At 35.6% G+C, this 25,683-nt stretch overlaps 1 protein-coding gene across 1 annotated transcript; it reads left to right on the top strand.

Moving 5' to 3' along the window:
* The first annotated feature begins 2,270 nt into the window (after window positions 1–2,270).
* SNRNP27 (small nuclear ribonucleoprotein U4/U6.U5 subunit 27) lies at window positions 2,271–25,328 on the top strand. Its single transcript, XM_051975478.1, has 6 exons — window positions 2,271–2,951; window positions 11,389–11,509; window positions 13,306–13,418; window positions 14,332–14,411; window positions 23,933–23,997; window positions 24,918–25,328. The coding sequence occupies exons 1-6, from the start codon at window positions 2,918–2,920 to the stop codon at window positions 24,970–24,972; spliced, it is 468 nt and encodes a 155-aa protein (XP_051831438.1). The 5' UTR covers window positions 2,271–2,917; the 3' UTR covers window positions 24,973–25,328.
* The last annotated feature ends 355 nt before the right edge of the window (window positions 25,329–25,683 follow it).

Below are 25,683 nucleotides of genomic sequence, written 5' to 3'. Positions count from 1 at the left end.
CAAACTCCCATCTATCCTCTCTGTTGTCAAAATAATTTTCCTATAGCACAGGTAATTTCACTCTTCTCTCCTCAGTAAACCCTAGTGGCTTTCTATTGCTCCCAGGATCAAATCTAAAATCCTGTTTGGCTTTTAAAGTCTTTAACAACAGGGTTCTTTCCTAGCTTTACAGTCTTCTGGACGTTATACTGTAGTCTCTTTGAGGTGATCCACTGACATGGGTCTCCTTGTTATTCCTCAGAACAAAACACTCTCCCAGTACATACTGCATTTTCACTGACTGTCCCCCACAAAAAGAATGTTCTCCCTTCTCATCTCCATCTCCCAGATTTGCTTTCTTCAAATCCAAACTAAAACCCCACTTTCCAGAAGAAGCTTTTCTCAAACTCCTTAAATAGTACCTTCCCTAGGGAGATGGTGATAGGATGGATGGATTGCTTGACCAGGAGTCAAAAAGACAAGTTCAAATCTAGCCTCAGACACTTCCTGTGTGACCTCGAGTAAGTGATAAGCTGGCTTCCTCAGGTTCTTAAACTGTAAAATGGGGGAATTATTAGCACCTAACTCACAAAGAGTTGTTGTGAAGATCAAACAAAATATGTATAAAGTGCACAGTACTTGGCACATAGCAGGTGCTGCGTAAATCCTTGTTCCCTTCCCCTGATATTATCTTCAATTTATATTCTCTAGTGGCTTATTTCCTACTGTCTACCAACATACCTACATCTCCCCTATTCTTTTTTGTAACAGATTTTTATTTTCAAAAATACATGCAAAGTTAGTTTTCAAAATTTACCTTTGCAAAACCTTGTATTCCAAATTTTTCTCCTTCCCTTCTCCCCATCCCATCTCTCTGGCAGCAAGTAATCCAATATAGGTTAGGTTATACATGTGCAATTCTTCTATACATATTTCCACATTTATCATACTGCACAAAAAAAAATCAGATCAAGAAAGAAAAAAAAAGCAACCAACCAACAAAAAAAATGAAAACACTATGCTATGATCCACCTCATTCCCCACAGTCTCTCTGGGTTGAGACTGGCCTGAACCTCTAAATTGTTGAAAAAAGCCATGTTACTCATAACAGATCATTACATTATCTTGTGGTTGCTGTGTACAATGTTCTCTTGGCCCTCCTCAGTTCACTCAGCATCAGTTCATATAAATCTTCCCAGACTTTTCTGAAATCAGCCTGCTCATCATTTCTTATAGAACAATAATATTCCATTACCTTCATATACCATAACTTATTTAGTCATTCCCCAACTGAGGGGCATCAACTCAATTTCTAGTTCCTTTCATCCATCGCCATCTTCAGTTGTCTTGTTCTGTATCTGGCCACTAGGATATATTTGATCCTGGGAGCAATAGAGAGCCACTAGAGTTTATTGAGGAGAGGGGGATGAGATTACCTTTGCTTTAGGAAAATTATTTTGACAACTGAGAGAAGCTGGATGGGACCCCAGTGACTCTGGAAGGGAAAGTGAGGCAGGTAACCTTGCCCAGCCCTCTCTCACTTACATCCAATTCACTTGCATGTCATGGCATCACCTCCCTGATGTCATGATTCTTTTCGGAAAAAACAACCACAACAGTTTCTTGTCACTACAAAAAGGGCTGCTACAAATATGCTTGCACATGTGCTCTCCTCCACATTTAACTTACTGCCAAGGCCTATTTGATTTCACCTTTGCAACTTCTCTAGAATGCAACCCCTTCTCTCCTCTGACACTGCCATCACTCTGATGTGCCGGCTCTCATCATCTCATACCCAGACTATTAAAAAAAAACCTGCCCATAGGTCTGCCTGCCTCAAAGTTTGTCTCCACTTCAATCGATCCACCATTCAGTCTCTAAAAGTGATTTTCCTAAAGCACAGGTGTGACCATGTCATCATTCCCCTCTCATTCAACAAACCACAGTGGCTCCCTATTGCCTCCAGAAAAATTCAGAGGGGTATTTGTCATTCTGACTTCATAACAGAGCCATCTACCTTTCCACTCTAATTACACCCCTCCCCCCAACACCCACTGTTCCTTCCATTCAGGGACCATTTTACAAACAAGTTACTCCATCTCTTGGCCCCATGTATTCGATGACTTATCCCCTCCCTGAAATGCCATCCTACTCCACTGGGACTACTGACTTTTACCTCCTTTAAGTCCTAAATAAAATCCCATCTTCTACAGAAGTCTTTCCCAATCCCTCTCAATTCCAGGGCCTTCCCTTTTACTATTTCCTATTTCTCCTGTATACAGCTTGCTTTGTGTATGTTTTTGGCTGATTGTGATCTTCTTGAAGGCTGGTTGTATTTCAACCCCTTTATGTATAACTAGTACTTAGCACAGTGTCCGGCCAACAGCGGGGGCTTAATGTTTGTTGCCCAGCACATGATTCGTCTCCCTTTGGACAGATAGGGGCCTCGAGGACAGGTAGCGATCTCCTTAAATCTCCCTACATCCGGTGACGCCGAGGAGGCAGTGTCCGGCCCGGAGTCAAGGGAGCTCTGGCCAAATCATTCAGCCTGCTTGCGGAGTGAATCTGGAAAATGTGCCGGAGAAGGAAATGGCAGACCGTACCAGTATTCTGCCAAGAAAATCCCAAAGGAAGTCACGAAAAGTCGGACACGATTGAACAACAACACCAGGCCTGAGAAAAAGAGCACCACTCGGCAGTTTCAGCGCCTCAAAGACTGACCGTCACTAACTACTTTTCCTCAGAAGGCTTAAGGTTCTTTGGAAAGGGCCGGCAGCGCCGGAAGCGGAACTCTAAATTGGAGATTAGCTGTTGCCTAGCGGGACTTCCGGGAACAGGACCGGGCCCCAGCGGAAGTGCTGCGATCCGCCGCTTCTACTTCGAGTTTTCGCGTTATAGGCTTCTAGTCCGCCGGCGGCGGCAGGGCCCGGGGCGGATCATGGGTCGGAGCAGGAGCCGTTCCCCACGGAGAGGTGAGTTGGAGGGCGGGCGAGAGGCCTTCCTTCCGTTGTAAGCCTGCTTTTTCAACTTCCCTCCTTTCCCCAGTCTGTAGTGCCGGAGCGGTCTCTCGCGGGGAAGGGAGGGCCCAGCTGGCAGCAGCGGCGGCGGAGCCTGGCTTCCTTAAGGCGGGCGCCAGTCCGAGAGGTGGGGCCTGCGGCCCGAGGCCTGGCAGCAGGTCGTAGTGTTTGTTTACCTCTGTTGGAGAGGGAGTGGTGGGTTATCTTAAGCGCGGGGCCTGGTGTCAAGGGGAAAATTTTGAATAAGTGTAGCCACCTGTACGTGGAGCTGGGCTGAGTCTGGAGGGGAAAGGCTCCCTGCCCTCGGGAGTTAACCTGGAGATCGCGATCAAACTAGTGTATACCAGCCCCGTAGGGTACTGATAGGAAGTTATTTATAAAGAGAAGGCACTGGAATTAAGGGAGGCGAAGAAGGCTTCCTGTAGTAGAAAATGGGATTTTAAGTGGGACTTGAAGGCAGGGAAACCTGGAGCTGGAGATGTGGCCCGGGAACTAGCCGGAGAAAATGCCCAGATTGAGGACAGAGAACAGCTGGAATGCTTTTATTCACACTTCTCGGCTGTATCAATTATTTTATTCCTTCCCAATCACTATCTGATTCCCTCCAGAAGCTATTATGTCCCTTCTTTCCCTTCTCTTCTCACAGCCTCTAACTCCCCTTTACTGAGACTGTTCCCTGGGACCTTCTTTTTTGACTACTTAAAACTCTCTGACCTCAACATTTAACTGATTGCATTCTCCAGAGTTACCAGTGATCTTTTAATTGTCAAATCTGATCATATTTTTCTTGACTTATCTTCTATACTGGATAGTTTCTCACCAGGTTTCACTGACACTTTTTCCCTGATTCATTCAATTCTTTTCTAGGATATTGCAACAGTTTCCTAATCTCCCTGCTGTAGATTTCTAGCTTTGTTATTTTATATATAGGTAGTGGAAATCTTAATTCTATTCTCTTTACAAAAGAGAAAACTGAGGCCAGAGAGAGGGAATGGGCTTGTCTGTTGTCACATAGCTACTAAATGTCAGAGCAGAAACTGGAATCCAGTAGAACCTATTCTTCTGCACTATTAAAAGTCTCCTACACTCTTCCCCCTCCCCCCCTTTTTTTTATTATAGCTTTTTATTGACAAAACTTATGCATAATTAATTTTTCAACATTGACCCTTGCAAAAACTTCTGTTCCAACTTTTACCCTTCTTTCCTCCCCCCCCCAGATGGGAGGCAATCCCATACATGTTAAACATGTTAAAGTATATGTTAAATACAATATATGTATACATATTTATAGTTATCTTGTTGCACAAGAAAAATTGGATTTAAAAAGAAGGTAAAAATAACCTGGGAAGAAAAACAAAAATGCAAGCAAACAACAACAGAAAGAGTGCAAATGCTATGTTATGGTCCACACTCATTTTCCAGTGTTCTTTCGATGGGTGTAGCTATTTCTGTTCATCACTGATGTATTGGAACTGATTTGGATCCTCTCATTGCCAGAGTTAGCCATTTCCATCAGAGTTGATCCTCATATAGTATTGTTGTTGACGTGTATAATGATCTTCCGATTCTGCTCATTTCACTTAGCATTATTTCATGTAGGTCTCTCCAAGCCTCTCTTTATTCATCCTGCTGGTCATTTTTTGCTGAACAAAATAATATTCCATAACATTCATATACTATAATTTATTCAGCCATTCTCCAGTTGATAAGGCCCCCACAGTCTTAAGAGAGCTAAAAAGGGAAATCCATATATTCAGTGATCATTCCATTTCCACAACTGAATTCAGCAGTTTATTTAGCACCTACTCTGTGCAGGGTACTGTGCTAGATTAAAGATACAAAAGAAAAAAAATAAGTACCTGCTCTCAAAAACTTTTATTCCATTAGGGGCATACTTCCTAGAGAGAAAGTAATTGGGAGGATGGGGAAAGGCCTATTGTAGGAGATGACACCTGATATGTTTTGAAGGAAATTAGAGATTCTTTGAGGCATATGAGAGGAAGTGTGTTTTGCATATGAGGGGCCATTTAAGCAAAGGTAAAGAGGTAGGAGATGAAATATTTATATGTATAGGAGACTAATTAGTCTAGCATAGAAATTGGGGGAAGATAATAATTTAAAATAAAATTGAAAGGGATCTGGGGACCAGATTTAGAGGACTTTAAGTTCCAATCTGAAAGTTGGTATTTTATCTTAGGGAACCACTGAAGATTTTTTGAGTAACTAAGTGACATAGTTCCATCTTTTTTTGGAATATCAGATTGACAACCATATGATATAGGGTGTGGAGAAGGCAGTGACTAAAGGCAGAGAGTAAAATATATTTATATATGTGTGTGTGTGTATATATATATATTTACATATTTATATATATATTTATATACATACACATACACGTGTGTGTGTGTGTATATGGGGGGAGAGAGACAGAAAGATACACAGAGAAAGAAAGAGTGTCAGTCCAGGTGAGGTGACGGTGATTTAGACTATAGGATACAAGTTTGACTGGAGAAAAGGAGACAGAATAAGATTTAAATGAATCCAGAATAATCTTGATAATGCACTAATTTGAACATACCTTTTGCTCAGAACTTTTCAGTGCCCTTCCTTATTGCCTTCCAAATGAAATTCAAAGGCCTTATCTTGGTATTGAAGACTATTAAAAGTCTTACACTACCCAAATCTTTCCAGCTATGTTTCGTACTATTACTCTATACCTAATCTCTGCTCCAGATAAACTTGACTTCATTTTACTACAACATATTCCTCATTTTTCTGTCTCCTTATTTTATTTATATTATTTCTTATTAATACTTAAAATAGCAAATATTTATTTAATATTTTTAAGTTAAAAAGTGCTTTGCATATCATCTCATTTGGTTTTCAAAATATCCTTGCAAAAAGTAGGTGTTTATTCATTTTCAGAAATAAAGACACTCATCAAGAGAAGTTAAGTGACTTGCTTAAGGCCAGACAGCTAGACCATATTTGAGGCAGGATTTGAAGTCTGGTATTCCTGATTCCAAGTCCGGGATTATAATGGTTATTTCACATGTCAAACTCCAAATTTTCCTTTTAAATTTGATTGTTCTACAAAGCCTGTTTGATTTCTTTGGACCACACATAAGATATAAATGTTGATGCATTTATCTCAAAATATAGTTTATTATAGTATATTTTTCTGTCTTCTCTCTACTAGATCATAAGTTCTATGTCAGTAATTATGTTTAACTAAATTTTGTTTCACCTCTAATGCCTAGCACAATGTTCTGTACACAATAAGTACTTAATCATTGTTTATTATATTGAATAAGGCTTGATCTCTGCCCTTCCAGGTTCTTGGAATTTAATTAGATAACAAATCCCTTAAATAAAAAGCTAATGAATAATAAGAGACAGAATCAGCTTAATTCCAATCAGTGATAAAATAAATACTGTAAATGTTCAGAGAAGAAAGTTCATGAAAAGCTTCATGGAAGGTGGACTTTAAAAGATGGTAAAATTTTGAGGGAGAAGGAAAAAATATTTAGTGCTAACCTTTGATATTTTCTCATAGTTTGAAGATAATCAAGTCCTCATTTTGGGGAAAAGTAGCCAAAGATCTCTGTCCTCTAAGCCATGATTTCAGAATTTTTTGGGGAATTAAGTAAAAAGGAAAAATTCAACCAAGTTCAATAAGCATTTAATTTGCTTATTATGAGATACTGTACTAGGATTGAGAATACAAAGACAAAAATGAAATAGTCCCTGCTATCATGGCTACTAAAGGCAGAAATTATGATGCATACAGATGAGCAAATGCAAAATAATGAGGGGGAAAGAAGGGAAGGCAGGGATAGCAGCCACTAAGAACTGGAAGATCAGAAACTGTCACTGCATTGGAAATGGTCCTTAAATAGGACCCTCCCTGAAGGGAGCTTGAGATTCTGTGTTGAGGAAGGAGTGGATTACATGCATAAGGACAGCCCATTCAAAAGCCCTGAGGAAAGAAGTAGAATGTCATATATGATTAGGAACAAATAGGTTTATTGAAGTACATGGGAGGGAATATCATTAAATTAGTCTTCAAAATTAGGTTGGAGACAGATTGTGAAGGAATTTAAATGTCAAAGAGAGGAGTTTGTATTAAATTGTATGGGTGATGGAGAGTCACTGAAGTTTCACAAGTAGGAGAAATGACATGATCAAATCAGTGCTTTTGGAATAGCAATTTAACAGCTTTGTGAATTGGAGAATAGAAAGACCAATTAGGAGATTATTGTGGTAAACTAGGCAAGAAGAGAACCTGAACTAGGGTTGTGACTTTTGAGTAAATAGAAGTGAATGCCTGCAAAAGATGTTGTAGCAAAAGAATTTGTAAGATTTGGTAACTGATTGGATATGAGTAGTAAGGGAGAGGAAAGATCATGGAGCTAGGGCTGGAAGAGACCTTAGAGGTCATAAAGTCCAGCTCCCTCATTTTAAAATTGAAGAAACTGAAGGTCAGAGAGATTAAGTGACACCTAAAGGTCACATAACTGGTAAGTATCTGAGGCAGGACTCAAGCTACACCAAGTCCAGCACTTTATCTGTTATGCTATACTGCTTCTCAAGAATGACAATGATTCTAGGTTTTGATCTTGGTTAGAGGCATGGTGATACCCTGGACATGGGAAGTTAAGAATAGAGATGGATAGGTTTCCAGGGGAAAGGGAGAGATAATAAATTCTCTGTTAGATGATGCATCTCAGTAGAGATGGCCAGCAGACAATAGGAGATGCTCAAGATAAAGATGAAGATAGATTATGTAACTTGAAAGTCATCTGCATAGAGATAATAGTTGAACTCATAGAACCTTATTAAGTTATCAAAAAAGAGATATAGAAGATGGAGCAGGGACCACCAGAACAGAGTTGTAGGCTATGTTCATACATGGGGGCAGGATATGGATGGTGATCTTAGAAAAGACTGAGAATTGACTAGACAAGTGGAAACCAAAAAACCATCATAGAGAAAACCTGAACAGTACATATTCTTTATCTCAGTAATAACTACTAGATTCCAAAGGATCAAGGAAAAAGTAATAGGTTCTATATATGTTAAAAAAAAAAAGTTGTATATATATTATATGTGCTATATAGCATTTGACATGTTATATAAGTATATTCTATACATCATATAAATATATGTAATATTATAGCTGCTCTTTTTGTGATGGCAGAGTACTTGAAACTAAGGACGTCCATTTATTGGAGTATAGCAGAACAAATCATTGTATATGATTGTAATGAATACTATTGTTTTATAAGAGAAACTTGAGAAGTCTTATGTGAATTGATGTAGAATGAAGTGAATAAAACAACTATTTATACTGTATTTATACTGTAACAACAAAATTGTAAAAACAATCAATTTTGAAAGGCTTAAGAATTCTGATAATCAAAACAATGATTTACCATGGTTCCAGAAGACCAGTGATGAAGAATGCTACCCAACTCCAGACTGTATAGAATGAAATATATTTTTGGACATAATGTAATGGGAATGTTTTGGTTGACTGTACACATTTTTAACAAGTGTTTTATATTTTCTTACTGAGTGGAAAGGAGATGAATAAAAATAAATGCTTGTTAATTGACACCCCTTCCCTTCTCAAAAGGTATCCAAGAGTAGAAAGTGTTCTGCATTGCCAAACGCTTTCAGAAAATAGTCAACTAATAAGTATTTATTAAGTGTTCAATGTGTCAGTCATTGGAGATAAAAAATAAAACTGTCCCTGTTTTCAAAGGTCTTATTATATGGTACTGACAAGAAGGATTAAGACTAAGAAAAGGTATTGGATTTAGCAGTTAAGGGCATTGATAACTTTTTTTTTTTAAATTATACCTTTTTATTTACAAAACATATGCATGGGTAATTTTTCATCCTTGACCCTTGTGAAGCCTTCTGTTCTAATTTTTCCCTTCCTTCCCCCTACCCCCTCCCCTAGATGGCAGGTAGTCCAATAATGTTAAATATGTTAAAGTATATGTTGAGTACAATATATATATATACATATTTATACAGTTATCTTGCTGCACAAGAAAAATCGAATTTAGAAAGAATGTAAAATAATCTGAGAAGGAAAATAAAAATGAAAGCAAACAATAACAGAGTAGAAATGCTATGTTGTGGTCCACACTCATTTCCCATAGTTCTTTTGCTGGATGTAGCTAGTTCTCTTCATTACTTAACAATTGGAACTGATTTGGATCATCTAATTATTGAAGAGAGCCACTTCCATCAGAATTGATTACCATATAGTATTATTGTTGAAGTGTATAATGATCTAGTTCTGCTCATTTCACTTAGCATCAGTTCATGTAAGTCTCTCCAGGCTTCTCTGAAATCATCCTGCTAATTATTTCTTACCAAACAATAATATTTCATAACGTTCATATACTACAATTTATTCAGTCATTGTCCATTCAGTTTTCAGTTTCTAGCCACTACAAAAAGGGCTGCCACAAACATTTTTGCACAAACCGGTTCCTTTCCCTTTTTTAAGATCTCTTTTGGGTATAAGCCCAATAGTAACACTGCTGGATCAAAGGGTGCATTGATAACTTTAGAGAGAGAAATTTCAGTCAAATAGCACAGTGAAAAATGCTAGACACAGGTGAGGTGAAGAAATGGAAGCAGTGATTTTGGGTGGGGATGGGAGGATAAAGTAAAGGATTTTTTTCCCCCCGTTTACATTTTTATTGATATCTTTTGTTCTTAATTCACCATATTTCGCAAAGTACTCATCCCTTTAGCTTCTTCCTCACCTCTCCACAAAAAATAAAAAAGACAAAAAAAACTTGTATGGCAAACCTAAAACATTAGAGAAGTCTGACATTATATTCAATATTCCACATCCATAATCCTCCACCTCTGCAAAGAAGCAGGGGATTGCAAAGCAATATCCTTGATCATTATCATTTTGTCCAGTCCACTTTCAGATCTTTTGTTATTGTTTCTGTTTAAATTGTTGTAGTCATTTTGTATATTCTTGCTTCTTCAGGGTGATTTTTTTTTTTTTTTTTAAACAACATAGCAAATCAGGGCATGTGTAATAGATGACAGGGAAAGCCACTCCATAAAGTGAAAAACCATTAGATTAGAAAGAAAATGTGAATGAAATGAAAAATTCCTGAAGGTAGATAATGTTTTGAGGAGGGAGGGAAGATGCTGTGGGATGAAGGTGCAATAGAAGGCATGAGATCTTCTGGGGAAGAGAGAGAATAGTGGGAAAGAAAAGGTTTGGAGGCAAAGGAGAATGATAAATTCCGTCCAAGATGAGTAAAAGAATTGTAGTATAAGAATAAAGACCCAGCTGAAGTTACATATTATAAATTTGTAATGAAGCTTAATAACAGTGTTTTCTCAACATTTATAGAATTGGAGAAGGTATATGATAGGATCAAAAGAGGTTAATATTTGGAAAGGAAGGAGTGGTGATGGTCCGTGATGTGGCAAGAAATTTAAGGAAAAGATTGGAGCAGAACATGTTAAAGTCAAACTATTGAAAGTAGGAAGGTGGTTTCAGAGCAGGAATAAGATTGTAATAACTAGAAGGGATATAATGATGAAATCAGGAAGAGAATAAATAGATGTAGTAGAAATAAAAATGATACTTGGGGAGAGATGGGAGGACAGGAGAGTATGGCTTCTGAAAATAATTTCATAGTTCTGGATCAAGAAGGTCAGAGTTGTGGGTAAGAGTGAAATGAAGGGTACACCCATCCCTCTGTGTGACTAAGGTCGTATGAAGATGCAGAACATGGTAATAATTGGAATTCAATAGGAATAGATGTTAGGAAGGCAGCAATGTGTATGAATACCTCAACTATGAAGGCAGAGGTTAGAGACTAAAGCTAAGCCAGGTGCCAAATTCCTTTAAAAAAAGGAACTTGTAGATAACACCAAGCAGAATTTGTCTAGAATCATAGAGAATTATGAAATAAACTTCAAAAAAAATTTAGGTTGCTGAGTGATGGCAGTAAAGATAAGATTTTCTGTAGGTGGCAATAAGGAGCAGATAATATGCTTACATCTCCTCTTGGCACTTTGTATAGGGAAGAGTGAGAGATAACAAATCTAGTATCGATATGATGGTTTGTAACAGATAGTGTCTTATGGTTGATAGCTAGTCAGGAATATCATGTTCAAAAGATATAGTCTTGCTTGTTATCTTAGGGAGGTAGCATGACCTAATAGAAGGAATATGGAATTGGTAATCAGAGAACTATAGACTGTTTTGCCATTAAACAGCTCTGTGACTTTGAAGAAATTGCTTTCGGGACTTTATTTTCTTTCTTGGCAAAATGAGGAGTTAGTAGATGGCCTCAAAAGTCCTTTTTATTGCTTATTTTCTGTTCTGTTCTGTTAGAGCGTAGACGATCCCGTTCTACATCTAGAGAGAGAGAGAGAAGGCGTCGAGAACGGTCCCGATCTCGAGAGAGGGATAGGAGGAGGAGTCGTTCTCGCTCTCCACATAGGAGGAGGTCCAGGTAAGGAGCCAAAGGGGCATTGAAATAGTAAAATTAACTTGACTGCTGCTGTTTATAGTCTTGACTTTAATGATTAGTTTCGGAGTTTCTCAAAATCTAGCCCTGGCATTAATACATATTCTCATCTTCTTTGGACATTCATTCTAGAATGTGAACTCCTAAAAGATTAAGATGCACTCTACTCTTAGTGATATTAATTACTTCAATGAATAAATATGCTTTTTTCTTTTTTACCAATCCTACTTATACTATTATCATACTCTCATCCTCCTCAGATCTCTTATAGCACTTGATGGTTTCTTTATACATTTATGAATAAATAGGTCCTAATTGGTATAAATAATGAATCCTATGAACTAATTATATGTATTTGAATTCACACTCATTGAAATTATATTTTTATAAAATGTTCACTGATTCTAGCCCAATAGAAATATGAAGTGTGAATTCCAATTTTATCATTTCATGTGATTTATTATTTGCATTGAGCAGGATCTAGCTGAAACACTTTATATTCTGGTTATCTGCAGGGTTTTTTTTTAATATCCTCCTACTAGACTATGAGTACCATGAGACTTTTTAATATTTAAATGGATCTGTGATTTCATCAATTCAATAAAGAAACAGATAAAAACCAATCATGCCAGTCCATCTTATGGGACTCTTGTCTTCCCCTAAATCACCAATAGGAGTCACCCATTTTAAAAATAATTTAAAACTTTAAATTTTATTTTATTTTTCTGAAGATCCTTCTTTTTTCCCTCTGACATAACCCCCATCCTTCTAGGTCCCATTGAGATTACAAAAAATAAATCAAAACCCGTGTTACAAATGTGAATAGTCAGGCAAAACAAATTTCTTTATTGGCTATGTCCAAGAAATATGTTTCAGTTTGCACTCTTGAATCCATCACTTTTCTATCAGACTTCATTTCAGGACTTCATCATGAGTCTTCTGGAATTGTAGTTGTTCACTTTGTGGATCAGAATTCCTAAATTTTTAAAGTTATTTGTCTTTAGAATATGGTTGTCATTATAGAAAATGTTCTATTCACTCTACTGAATCAGCTCAGAGACCATCTACCCTCCTTGGAGGGTAGAGTGGTGACAGGGGAGGGAGGTAATATTATAACACATATTGTCTCATGTGATCAGCCCATCTTATCTTCCTTTCATGCAATTCCTTGAAATATCTTGTATTCTTTTTTAGGAGTTTCTATTTGGTTATATGTTCAAATCTGTAAATACTCACTTCTTCATTGGCATCTTCATGATATTCTTTTTTTAATTCTTTGGAAGCAGTTGATTCTATATTTTACTGCTGTAAAAAAACAATAGCAATTAACATTAAAGAGATGGACCTTTGCTTTGATGTGAAGCTCAGGAGCTGTAAAAGAACTTTATGGTTTCCTGAAGGTAATTCAATCCATTCTCTTCCCATTCAACTCTGGGCCAAATTGTCTTGTACCATTTGTAACAGATAGAAATACTAATGAACAGTCACTATAGGCTCTCTTCTTAACTAAACTTTTTATCTCCCTAGCACCTACCTCTTCATATATATTAAGAGTTAAATGAAACTGATAGCAGTAAGAAGTAATGGTAAACTCTTATTTAATTTGTGTAAATATTCCCAGGACCAGGCAAAACCTGCATCCTTTGATTAGATAGTGGAACAACTATTTGTGTTTCATTGCAGCTTTTTTTTTTTTCTCAGACATTTAGTTCCTAGACTTATGTTGATTTTATTATTGCATCATATTTTTGTTTCTAAAATTTTTGTTTATCTGATACTAGATCCCCAAGAAGGCACCGGTCTTCTTCTCCTTCCCCTTCCCGGCTAAAAGAAAGGAGGGATGATGAGAAGAAAGAAACTAAAGAAACAAAAAGCAAAGAACGTCAGATTACTGGTAATGTTACAGAAATCTAACATACAGTCCAGTTAGATGGTAAAAGTGTTTTTTTTTTTTTTGGAGATATTTTTGAAATTTTTCATCTTAATTTGTGCTTGCTTTTTAAAAAATTGTTCTAATTATGTCAGTTCTTGTTTCAATTTCAATTTCAAGTGATCTTTATTTGAAGGCTTGTCAGAGATGTTTTAGAAGGGTTTCTTGATAATTCTGTGAGCTTTAGTTACCATCATTTCATGACCTGAAAGTATTAGAATTTTAGAAAAAGAACTGAAGGAATTTCTTTTCAAGGATGGGCTATTAAAAGAAGGTATATTCCATTTGTTTGGGGTTATTTTTAGTCCTGCATTATAGTGTGGGGCAAGGCCTTTCCAGTCCTTTGATCCAAGAAAAAGAACATGGTATATACATGTTTGCTGGTTCCTGATTTACACTCACAGACTCATATGACTTTAGAGTTAGAACCTTAGAGATTACCTATTTAGCTTTTCACCCCATGCAGAAATCTACTATATCCCAGCGAACCTTTACTTAAATGCTTTTGGAGATGGAGAGGTCAATACTTAACAAGAGAATCAATACGGTTATTGGACAATTATAATTATTAGGTATTCCTTTCTTTATTTGGAGCCCAAAATGTAGCTTCCTGCCATTGATTCTAGCTTTGCCTTCAAGCTACAAAAGAATGAGTTTTAAATTTCTCTTTATATGACAGCCCTTCGAATATGTCGAGACTTGTAGCAGTCCTCCTTTATTTGTATATCTCTTTTAAATTGAGAGAACTTGTTGAATTTTAATTTTTTATTGCTGAGCTTTGTATGAAGTGGTAGAATGAATATTAATCTGTTGATGCCTTGTATTCTATTTTACCTGCTCTAATGAAAAAGTTTAAAAATTTTGTTTATTTTTGTAGAAGAAGACTTGGAAGGTAAAACAGAAGAAGAAATTGAAATGATGAAATTAATGGGATTTGCTTCCTTTGACACCACAAAAGTAAGGAAAATATCTCAGCAGTTCAATTTGAATTCAACCAGAGAAGCTGTACTATTTTTACGTGTTCTTTTGATGCTATATATAGTTTTGAGCCGCTCATCTATTCTTTTTATAACTAAATTTAGGAAAGGAGAAAGTATGAAAATAAAAAACTGTTTCATTAAATAAGTACTTTCCCCTCCATTCTTTAGATTATGTGTGTGAATATATAAAGATATACATATATAATACATAAAATATGTAGATAGATATCAGTTATGTAGAATAATATCTGACAGTTATATAGATGCTAACAAAAGACTTGTGAAGTACTCACTACAAGTATTGTTGCTTGTAATTTACAAATGAGAAAACTAAGGTGCAAATTCAGTGACTGTCAGGATCACCCAATTAGTGAGTATTAAAGGCAGGATTTGAACCCAGGTCTCCCCAGACGGATGGGCTTTGCACTATGTTATATAGTCTTATATACGATCTTTCACACTAATGAAGACCTCTTGTTTTCCAAAATTTTTCAAAGCCATTGTGGTTCATTTTTAAACTTGCATTTAAAAAAAAAACACTTCTGATTTCATTTTTGAGAAACATTATCTAAAACACTATGTTTTGAGTTGCCATAACAGAACTTAAATGAGCTTAACAGTAATATGTTATTGGTAGAATTGTGTATTGTCTAACCATTCTGAAAAGTGATTTTGAATTATACTAAACAATGATAAAATATCCATACTTTTTGATCTAGCGATCTCATGGCTAGACAGATATATACCTTAAGGACAACAAAAACAGTGTTTGTGAAAATATTGACAGTAGCTCTCTTAAATTGGTTGTCTTTTTAAAGATACAATAACTTCAGCGTGAAATTTTCAAAGCTGTCTTATTTAATCCTTTCTGGTCATCCTCCTGCTTTTTCTGTTTAAGATATTCATGACCCATTTGTTTAAGGAAAAAAAACATGCATCCAGTCTCATAGAAAGAGTTATTTTTCTTGCCAAAGTTAATTCCTCTACCAGTAGCCTTGATTCCATCAATTTTAGTTCCTTTGACTTTTGCTCATCAAACTGCATCACAGAATTTTAAATTTGGAAAGGAACGCAGAGCCCATCAGTCTAGCCCTTATCTCAAAAGGAATTCCTGCTATAATATACTTGACAACTGATCATCCAACCTATTTTCTTCTAAACTCTTTGAGAACTTCTTTCCCAAAATCTAGTATCCATATCAAATACAATTTGACTCTCTTCTGTCAGTTCAAAAGGGAGTGGTTGGCAGCTAAGTGGCACAGTGGATAGGGTACTAATCCTGAAATCAGGAAGATCTGACTTCAAATTTGGCTCCAGATTTTTCCTAGCTTAATGATCCTTTGTTCTTTTAAGCCCTATCTGCCTCAGTTTCCTCATCTACAAACAAGGAATAAGAGTAGCATCCACTTCATGGTTATGAAGACCAAATAGGCACTTAATATAGCTTGGCACATAGTAGACATTTAATAAATTCTTATTCCTTTCCCCTCAAAGTTTTTAATGTCTCCTTCTTATCCGACAAGTTCCTCCCTTATGATGAGAAATATACTTAGATTAGGACATTTTTATCTAAACTAAATTTTCTTTTTTATTGTGAACTTACATAACAAACACAAACATTTTATTGCATAAAAAAGAAAAAGAAAGGAGTGTCTAGGAAAAAACTACCATATTTATTTTGTGTAGGATTTAATTAAGTATGAAGATATGTATAAGTAGGTACATAACTTAATTCTTTGAAAAAAAAATAAACAAATGCTTCTTGACCTGTCTTAAAGATAATTTTCTGCAAATTAAGACAACTCTGAGATACCACTACACACCTGTCAGATTGGCTAAGATGACAGGAAAAAATAATGATGAATGTTGGAGGGGATGCGGGAAAACTGGGACACTGATGCATTGTTGGTGGAGTTGTGAACAAATCCAACCATTCTGGAGAGCAATCTGGAATTATGCCCAAAAAGTTATCAAACTGTGCATACCTTTTGATCCAGCAGTGCTACTACTGGGCTTATACCCCAAAGAGATACTAAAGAAGGGAAAGGGACCTGTATATGCCAAAATGTTTGTGGCAGCCCTGTTTGTAGTGGCTAGAAACTGGAAATTAAATGGATGCCCATCAATTGGAGAATGGCTGGGTAAATTGTAGTATATGAATGCTATGGAATATTATTGTTCTGTAAGAAATGACCAGCAGGATGAATACAGAGAGGGTTGGAGAGACTTACATGAACTGACGCTAAGTGAAATGAGCAGAACCAGGAGATCATTATACACTTAGACAACGATATTGTATGAGGATGTATTCTGATGGAAGTGGATTTCTTTGACAAAGAGACCTAAGTTTCAATTGATAAATGATGGACAGAAGCAGCTACACCCAAAGAAAGAACACTGGGAAACGAATGTGAAAAATTGCATTTTTGTTTTTCTTCCCGGGTTATTTTTTACCTTCTGAATCCAATTCTCCCTGTGTAACAAGAGAACTGTTCAGTTTTGCAAACATATATTGTATCTAGGATATACTGCAACATATCTAACATATAGGACTGCTTGCCATCTAGGGGAGGGGGTGGAGGGAGGGAGGGGAAAATCGGAACAGAGACGAGTGCAAGGGATAATGTTGTAAAAAAAATTACCCTGGCATGGATTCTGTCAATATAAAGTTATTATTAAATAAAATATTTAAAAAAAGATAATTTTCATCCTTCAAAATGCATCAAAAGGAGGTGCATCCTTCAACAAGGAATATCAAGAAAAAAATTTTTTTAATGGTACAGAATGAAAGTGCAAAAGAGGACAAAGTTCCCCATTATAGCTATGCTTCTTTTTTTGTAGCTTCTCTTTATTATGTTCAGCTTCATGGAGAGACCTAAGCATTTTTTGCCCTCTCGTGTCCTTTTTATAGGAAAACTCTTTTGATTAGATTTGTACGGCACCAGGAAAAAGGTTCTTACCAGTCTTTGTGAGTTCTACTCTTTTCCTATCCATCATTTCTGTTTTTTTAAACTTTGGTCCAGAAATCCAAATCCCATTTTAAACACTGTCTCTTTTATCCAGATCACTTCCCAAATGTTCTCTCTTGTCCTTTGCCTTTGGAAATAAAGGAGGTAAAACAAAATAGTTTTTGCCATTGCTAACTCTTCAGCCTATCCTTCTATTAGCTTCCCTTTCACCACCAGCCTTCTAGGAAAGAGTAACTTAGACAATTACATTCATTATGCCCTTAGTAGTTCCATCCTCATCAGCCTACTGAAAGGGCTTTCCAAGATAAGTATTGTAGAATTCCTTGGCTTTGTTATATTTCATCCTCTTGACATATGTGGAGTATTTGACATTAATTATCTTCCTCTTTCTTCTTGATACCGTTTTAAAAAAAATTCCTGGACTTTGTATGACTCGTGATTCATTGTCTACCATTTTAACTAGTTTTTCTTTATAACTAATTTTTCTTTTGTCTCTTTTGTCTGCCTCTTCATTCTTTTACTGCTTTTTTAACATGAATTTTCTTAGAGGGTTTCCCTCCCAACCCCCCAGCCCTCTTTTTAACTATATTTTTCATCTTTGTGATATCAACATACATATAGTAGAATGCTGGCCTTTGAGTCAGAAAGACCTAACTTCAAATCTCACCTCTTTAACTGACCATCAACAAGTCGAGTCTGTTAAAAATAGCTAATAATATTTCATAGTATTGGAAATATCAGGTAAGATAATGCATGCAAAGCATTTTGTGAAATTTTAAAGCATATTGTAAAGCTATACAAAGCACTTAAGAAGTTCTTGTGTACCAATTAAGGCCTAATTGGGAAAGCAAACGTCATGGTAGAAGTTTCTCTGGGATTGGAGGCAAGAGGCTGCTGCTTTTATTATCTTATCAATTTTTATGGCATCAATTATCCTACAAATTATTGAAGGAGCCCTGCAGTTACTCCTGAATTTACTCCTCAGCAAAGGATACAGAAAAGAAACATTAGTCTGATATATTGTGCATACATTCTTTTAAAAATTTTTTATCAAAGCTTTTTATTTACAAAGCATATGCATGGGTAATTTTTCCAACACTGACCCTTGCATAATCTTTTGTTTCAAATTTTCCTCTCCTTTCCACCCCTTCCCCTAGCTGGTAGGTAGTCCAATACATGTTAAATATGTTGAAATGCACGTTAGATCCAGTATATGTATACATATTTATATGGTTATCTTATTGCACAAGAAAAATCAGATCAAGAAGGAAGAAAACAAAAAATCTGAGGAAGAAAACAAAAAATCTGAGAAAGAAAACAAAATGCAAGCAATAACAACAGAGAAAGTGAGAATGCTGTCGTGTTCCACCCTCTGTTCCCACGATCCTTGGCTCTCTTCACCACTGCACAAGTAGAACTGGTTTGAATCATCTCATGGAGTGAGCTATGTTCATTAGAATTGATCATCATATAGCCTTGTTGCCATGTTTAATGATCTTATGATTCTTTTTACTCATTTCACTTTGCATCAGTTCATGCAGGTGTCTCCACACCTCTCTGAAACCATACTTTTGGTCATTTCTTAACAGAACAATAATATTCCATAACATTCATATACCATAATTTATTCAGCCATTCTCCAATTGATGGGCATCCACCCAGTTTCCAGTTTCTTGCCATACTTGCACTTGGGTCCCTTTCCCTCCTTTAGGATCTCTTTGGGATATAATTCCAGTGGAAACACTGCTGGATCAAAGGGTATGTTTTACATACATTCTTAAATTTGGTCTCTGCCAAATCCCAAAATTCACTGTGAAGAGGCCTGTACTTCCTCTATGTTATTTAGACATACTCATTTTTAAGTGAACATAGGGCTGAATATAAAGAATGCTAGATAACTAACTTACATTTATGTTACGATGAAATACTATATTTGTCACAGTAACAGTCAGCCTCACCACCAACACTTTTTCAACATTGTAATTAATTCTCACAACATCCCTCCAAGAAATTAGATTAATTACGTTCAGTAGACAAAGATGGGAAAACAATACAGTTCTTCTAAGCAGGAAGCTTCACAAACTACTTTGGGGTTACAGCTTGTACACATCTAAATAAATTTCATTTCAACAAATGCAATTCATTTTTTTGTTCTCTGGCTAAGACATAATCCTTGCATTCATGGAGCTTATTGATGTTTGGAAGATAAAATACAAACATAGACTATAATATGTCATTACCATGTTAGAGTTATACTACATAACATAGAACAATATTGTATGTACTGTGTGTGATGAAGCAAATCTGCCATTTTAGGAAAGGTTGCTGTCATAGTTAATAAAAACTGAAGATTAACTGGATTATTATCTCTCAGCATACTTAGAGTTGATACTATGTATAGTCCTGAGAATCAGTAATTATGAAGCTATGTAAATGTTAGATATTGTTACAGCTTATCATTGTGAACCATAGCTGGTATATAAAAAGAAAATTAAACAAAGATTGAATGCTATATTCTCAGAACTATTGTATTCATCCTAAATTTGGTCTCAGATATGAGACAGTGATATTGGTTTGTCATTCCTTTTATAAATGGGTATCACAAAGGTTAGTTCAAGTATTGATAAAATTCAGGCACTGATAACTTCCATATGGTACTTTGAATAAACTTCTGTTATAATACAAAGAATAGTACTCTTCCAACTTGTGCCATGTTTGTTAGATATTTGACACAGTGGATAAGAAGGACCTATATAAAGTCTTTCTCTCTATGTTTTATACGTTAAAACAATACTTTTAGTTCCCAGAAGTAATTTATCTTATAGTTTATGGTATATTAAGCTAACTTAATTGTGAGTGTTTGCGATATGTCATTGTGGCGATTTGCCATTTCTCTCTTTCTTCTCTTGCTCCAGAATAGACTAACACTGTTTCGACATATGTGCTGATGGATAATTTCCTATCTAAGTTTGGGGAAATATAAGCAAATAGGGCTTATGATTAGTCAATCCAATGAGAGAGGAAAGGAGTGGATATAATGAGCTTTGTTTTGGACATGTTGAGTTTGAGATGTCTCCAGAACATCCAATTTGAAATATCTAATCAGCATTTTGTTATGTGAGTCTGAAGCTCCGGGGAAGAGATGTGGGTTGGATATATAGAGTTGGAAGTTATTTGCATGTAAATGATAATTAAACCTATGGGAACTAATGAAGTTACACAGATAGAGAGAGAGAGAGAAAAAGATGCAGGCTAGTGGTTTTGGTAATACCTAGTTAGGGAATAATATGGATATTAGGAAGTTAGAGAGGAATATAAGACGGCAAAGGATACAGAAAAAGAACATCACATGGGTCAGAAGAGAACCAGAAGGATGTAGTGTCAAGAAATTGGGAAAGGAAGAGAATATCCAGAAAAAGATGGTGATCAACAGTGTGAAATTCAGCAGAGGTCAAATAAAATAAAAACAAAAGCTATTTTATTTAGCTATTAAGAGACCTTTTTCTTAAAACTTGGTATAGAATATTTTCAATTGAATAAAAGGTAAGAAGCCAGGTTGCCAAGATTTGGGAAGAAAGCAAGAAGAAAAGAAATTAGTTTTTTCCTAGAACTTTTGACCTAGAAAAGAAGAAAAGATGTAATATGATAGCTTGAGAGCACAGTGGAGTCTGGCTAAGGATAGGGAAAACTTGGATTTGTTTTTAGATAGCAGAGAAGGAACAAGAAGATAGGGAGGGGTTCAATATTGGGGCGGGGGGGGAGGAGAAGTGATGGTCTTCTGGAGAAGTACTGAAAAGATAAGCTCAAATATAAAGAGGTGTTGGTGTTGGAAAAGAGATGTACCACTTCATTGTAGAAAACTGGGACAAAAGGAGAGAGTGACAGGTGATGTCAAAGTGTTTTGAAATGAGCATTAGGGAAGAAGGAATTTACATCCCCTTCAACTTTCACAGTAAAATGAAAGTTGAGTTTCACTTGAGATGTGGGCAGGAAGATGTGTGGGAGGCTTGAAGAGAAAAGGGAGCAATCATGTTGTCATAATCCTTTCTTAGATGAATAAATTCTGTGGAGAGTGAGATTAAAGACAGTCAAGTAGGGAGGAAAAAAGCATTGTTACAGTTAGGGTCCAGTTGAATTTGTATAATATGAAGTTATACTATTTGCAGTTAATATTCTTGTGGGACTTCCTCTAGTTTTATTAAGAAGCATAAGAATAAAAGAGGCAAATGGTGAGAATAATCCATTGCTGAGGTTTGAATAGTGTGGTGTTGAATTGATTAGCTATAAGGTAGACACTGGGAAGAATGAAAAGTGAAGACAGAACAGGGATATTAACCCAAGAAAGAGATGAGGAGTGGAAGATTGAAGGTTGTAAAAGATGAGGTTTAAAAGCAAAGCACAAGGAAAGATGGACTAATAGGAGCGCTTGTGATAGAAATAAAAAGGTTTTTATTTTTATTTATTTATTTTTTTACTATATAAAGGAAATGGAACATATTAGGATAATGGTGAAATCTAGTGTGTGAGTATTTCACTGTATGATTGGAGAATGAGGAGTAGATCATGGGATTATTGAGTTGACAGATTAGGGAGTTTGAAAAAATACCAATATGAAGGCCCCTAATGTAAAAGTGGGAGCTAGGGAGGACAGGAAAACAACTAATAAACTCCTGAGAAATGATGGAGAATGCCCTGAGAGGTTGGCAAATAGTCACCATCATAATCTTCATAAGGTGAGAAATTTTGGTACTGTGAACTTCAAAAGAAAAGATGTTGCCATAGGTATGGTGGCAAAAGGAGAATTTGGGAAAGGTGAAGAGATAGGAGATGAAGTATGTATAAGATTTGTCCCCTATTGGACAAATAGGGATTGTCCAATTTTTTGTTTGTCTCTATAAAACTTTACAAAAATACCTGGCATATAATGAATTCTTAATTAATTGATGGAAGACCTTAAAGTTAAATGTTTTATTTTGTTTTTGTCCTTTTAAACCATTCAGAGATTGTGTGGCTTTCAGAAAGACATGTCACAAGAGGGTGTATTTTTTAGTGTTCCTGAAGATTTTTGTATTGATCCTTGTGATTAGAATAGGAAGAGACCTTAGAAATTATGTAATCCGGTTTTTATCTTGATAAATTAATCCAAATAGCTTTTAATTTGAAATTTTCTAGTGATAGGATACCTCATTCCACTTTTGGACAGCCCTGATAGGTAGAAGAAATTTTTACTTATGCCATACTGAAATCTGTCTCTGTAACTTCTACACTTTGTCCTTATTCTAAAAGCTCTGGAATCAAGCCAACTTAAAACATTACTCTTTCTCACGGTAGTGCTGCAAATATTTTGACAGTTATCTTTTCCTATATAAATCCTCTCTAATGCTAAATGATCATCCTAAAAGCATATGTACTTTTCTTCTTAGAATGAAAAAAAATGATGCTTTTGTGCTTTGATGCCAGTATACATCAGATGAGTATTATCCTGGTATTACAGTAGATGTGATACAAAGTTTTGTTCTAAATAGACACAATCCCTGTGTTCTAGGAGTTCATAATCTAAAGCAGATATCACTGATGCAAACAGATATTTAAAGCATAAATGGACAAAAGAGTAGACAATGGAGAAGAATATTAACTATTTGCATTTTACATATATTAAGGGTAAGTACATTGATAATGTCTCAATTCAATGCATTGCCAGTTTGCTTTTTTATATTGCATATGTCAAATTCGATAATCTGAAAACTTGATTAGTCATTTAAATAACTTAGCTGTAATTTGAAGATGATTTATGTTACATAGGTTAGTAAGAAGTGTCATTCATCATAAACCTTTCTAAATTTATCTAATAATTTTATTGTTCAGGTAATTTAGGGAATTACTACATTAAACCTATGCATTAAACTACCTAGGACTTGACTTATTCTACCCGTAGATAGAAGTGTTACCTAGTAGCAGGAGAGTTAACTTTTAAGTTTGACCTCCAAAAAGAAATGTTTTTACTTATGGAGCAGTTATAAGAATATCATAAACATATTTCTCATGTAAGCATAAACATAGAAATAGGAAAAAAACATGAATATTGATTACTTTTTGTTGTTCAGTCATTTCATTCATGTCTGATTCTTTTGACCTCATTTGAGGTTTTCTTGGCAAAGATACTGAAGTGGTTTGCCTTTCTTTCTTCAGCTCATTTGACAGATGAGGAACTGGGGCAAATAGTAATGTTTAAGTGATTTGCCCAGGGTCACACAGCTAGTACATGTCCAAGGTCAGATCTGAATTCAGGTCTTCCTGACTCCAGGCCTACCACTGTATCCATTGCACAACCTAGCTTCCCCTACTGAATGCTATCAGGAGCAATAAACAAACACTGTCTATTTGTCTCTTAACCAACCCCTTTAGCCTCAAAGAAATCTTTCCACAGCTAAAAGATGCCTACAGTATCTAATAAAGCTCGTAGTTCAATAAGAAACTTGTTAATGAAGGAATTTAATATACTCTTCATGTTTTTTTTTTTTTTCCCCAGGGGAAAAAAGTTGATGGTTCTGTAAATGCATATGCCATAAATGTGTCCCAGAAGAGGAAGTACAGGTATGTATATCCCTTCCCAATCTGTACTATGGGTTGCTAGTTTTGTTGTGATTAAGCTAATAATATTCCGAGTTACATATTGGGAAGAAGAATTTTATTCCAAGGTAATCAGATTTAGAGAAGTTTAAGGCATAGTTGCTCCCAGTTTATTTTAAGGGTGATCTTTCTTTCTTGTATTTTGACTTAGTAGATTTGCATCATGGTTTTCAGCTGAATATTTGTCAGGATATTAAGATATATTTCCCCTTTCTACCTATTCCTCACTTATAACCCAAATACAACTCTTTAAATTTGTCTTCTTTATTTAAGTTTTTTTTTTTTTTAAATGAACATCTGGAAAATTATCTGTTTGAATTGGGTTATATGTTGATTTCAAGTAAAAACTTCAAAGGCAATAGGCTTACATATTTTTTAATGACCATTATACTTTTTGGTCCTTGTGTCCTAGTCCTCAGTGGAGGCACATTTTAAAAATACAAATTGTGTTTTGCGCTTCTTTTATTATCAAGTGCATAAAGGAGGAAGGAAGCATTCAGATGGGTTTAGATTTGGCCAGAGTATTCTTTAGTCTTCACCCTTGGCCACTGTTAAGTTCTTCTATACTCTTTAAACTTTTCTGAAGTTTACTTAAAATTAATATGGTTTTTGACTTTTTATTTGAGATATTCTTGAAGTCTCCTTCCTTCCTCTTCCTTTGTTACTGTCCCCCTAATGAATCTTCTTTTGTTATGATTTATATTTTGTATTTTAAAGAAATCCGAAAGACTTTGACAAGTAATTTTTTTTTTCCTTCTTGATAAGAATTAAGCTATTTTGAATAGTGCCTCATCACAGACTTGAAGAATATATTGAGCACAACCACTGATTGTAGTCTTGTAAGAATGTTCTTAACAACATTGACTTTTTTCCTCCCATCACAGGCAATATATGAATAGAAAAGGTGGATTCAACAGACCTTTGGATTTTATTGCTTGATGTCTAGATTGTACTGTTGAAGAGTGATTTCTCCACCACTTGGTCACAACAAAGGATAGTGTATTTAATTGTGTATCAAAAACAGGATGTCTCTTTCTCTCTTCCTGAAGAGCAAGATAATCTTATTTATGAAGTGTCTCGGAATGTTCGCCCTGCCTCAAAGGAAGAAAGATTTACTTCTTTCTTTTAGAAAAATCTCATTTTGGGAATTTTTCAAACTTATTTCAATTATTTCTATTCCTGTGGAAGTCATTTGCTTCATGGACACCTTTCCCCACTCTCATTCCCTGGACTTTATTTTTTAATATGTTGGATTCAAGTTGTCCCAAATAAAGTATTTCTTTTTATGGTTCAAATATTTTTATCACTGGAAAATTTGACCAAGAAAAATCTATGCTTCTGATTGCCCAAGAAATAGGAGGAAGAAGATAGTTTGGGATTTTTAAATAGAATTAAATTTTGGCATCTGTGTACTGATAATGTGATCTGTTTTTGGGTTTCATACTGGTCAGTTTAGGTTATAGGGTGTGTTGAGATTTCATGTTTACTAAATACCATTTTTTAACTAGTAATTACATAGTTGGCATTGGCACTAGCAGCACAATTAAAGAGTAGTATTTAAAGACATAAAATAGATCTTTGTTTTTAATGGAATGACAATAATAATGCCTCAGCAGAATTAATTAAATTTGAAAGCATAAATTTTCATCT

The sequence above is a fragment of the Antechinus flavipes genome, chromosome 2 (genome assembly GCF_016432865.1).
Source record: "Antechinus flavipes isolate AdamAnt ecotype Samford, QLD, Australia chromosome 2, AdamAnt_v2, whole genome shotgun sequence".
Classification (NCBI taxonomy): Eukaryota; Metazoa; Chordata; class Mammalia; order Dasyuromorphia; family Dasyuridae; genus Antechinus; species Antechinus flavipes.
The sequence above is the reverse complement of the archived record's forward strand: the minus strand, read 5'-3'. Positions and strand labels throughout refer to the sequence as shown.

Bases quoted from the DNA above. Each gene is read 5' to 3' on its own strand.
- SNRNP27 (XM_051975478.1), top strand. From the start codon at position 2,918: ATGGGTCGGAGCAGGAGCCGTTCCCCACGGAGAG. The intron at 11,510-13,305 runs GTAAGGAGCCAA...ATCTGATACTAG, and splicing joins CCACATAGGAGGAGGTCCAG to ATCCCCAAGAAGGCACCGGT. The intron at 13,419-14,331 runs GTAATGTTACAG...TTATTTTTGTAG, and splicing joins CAAAGAACGTCAGATTACTG to AAGAAGACTTGGAAGGTAAA.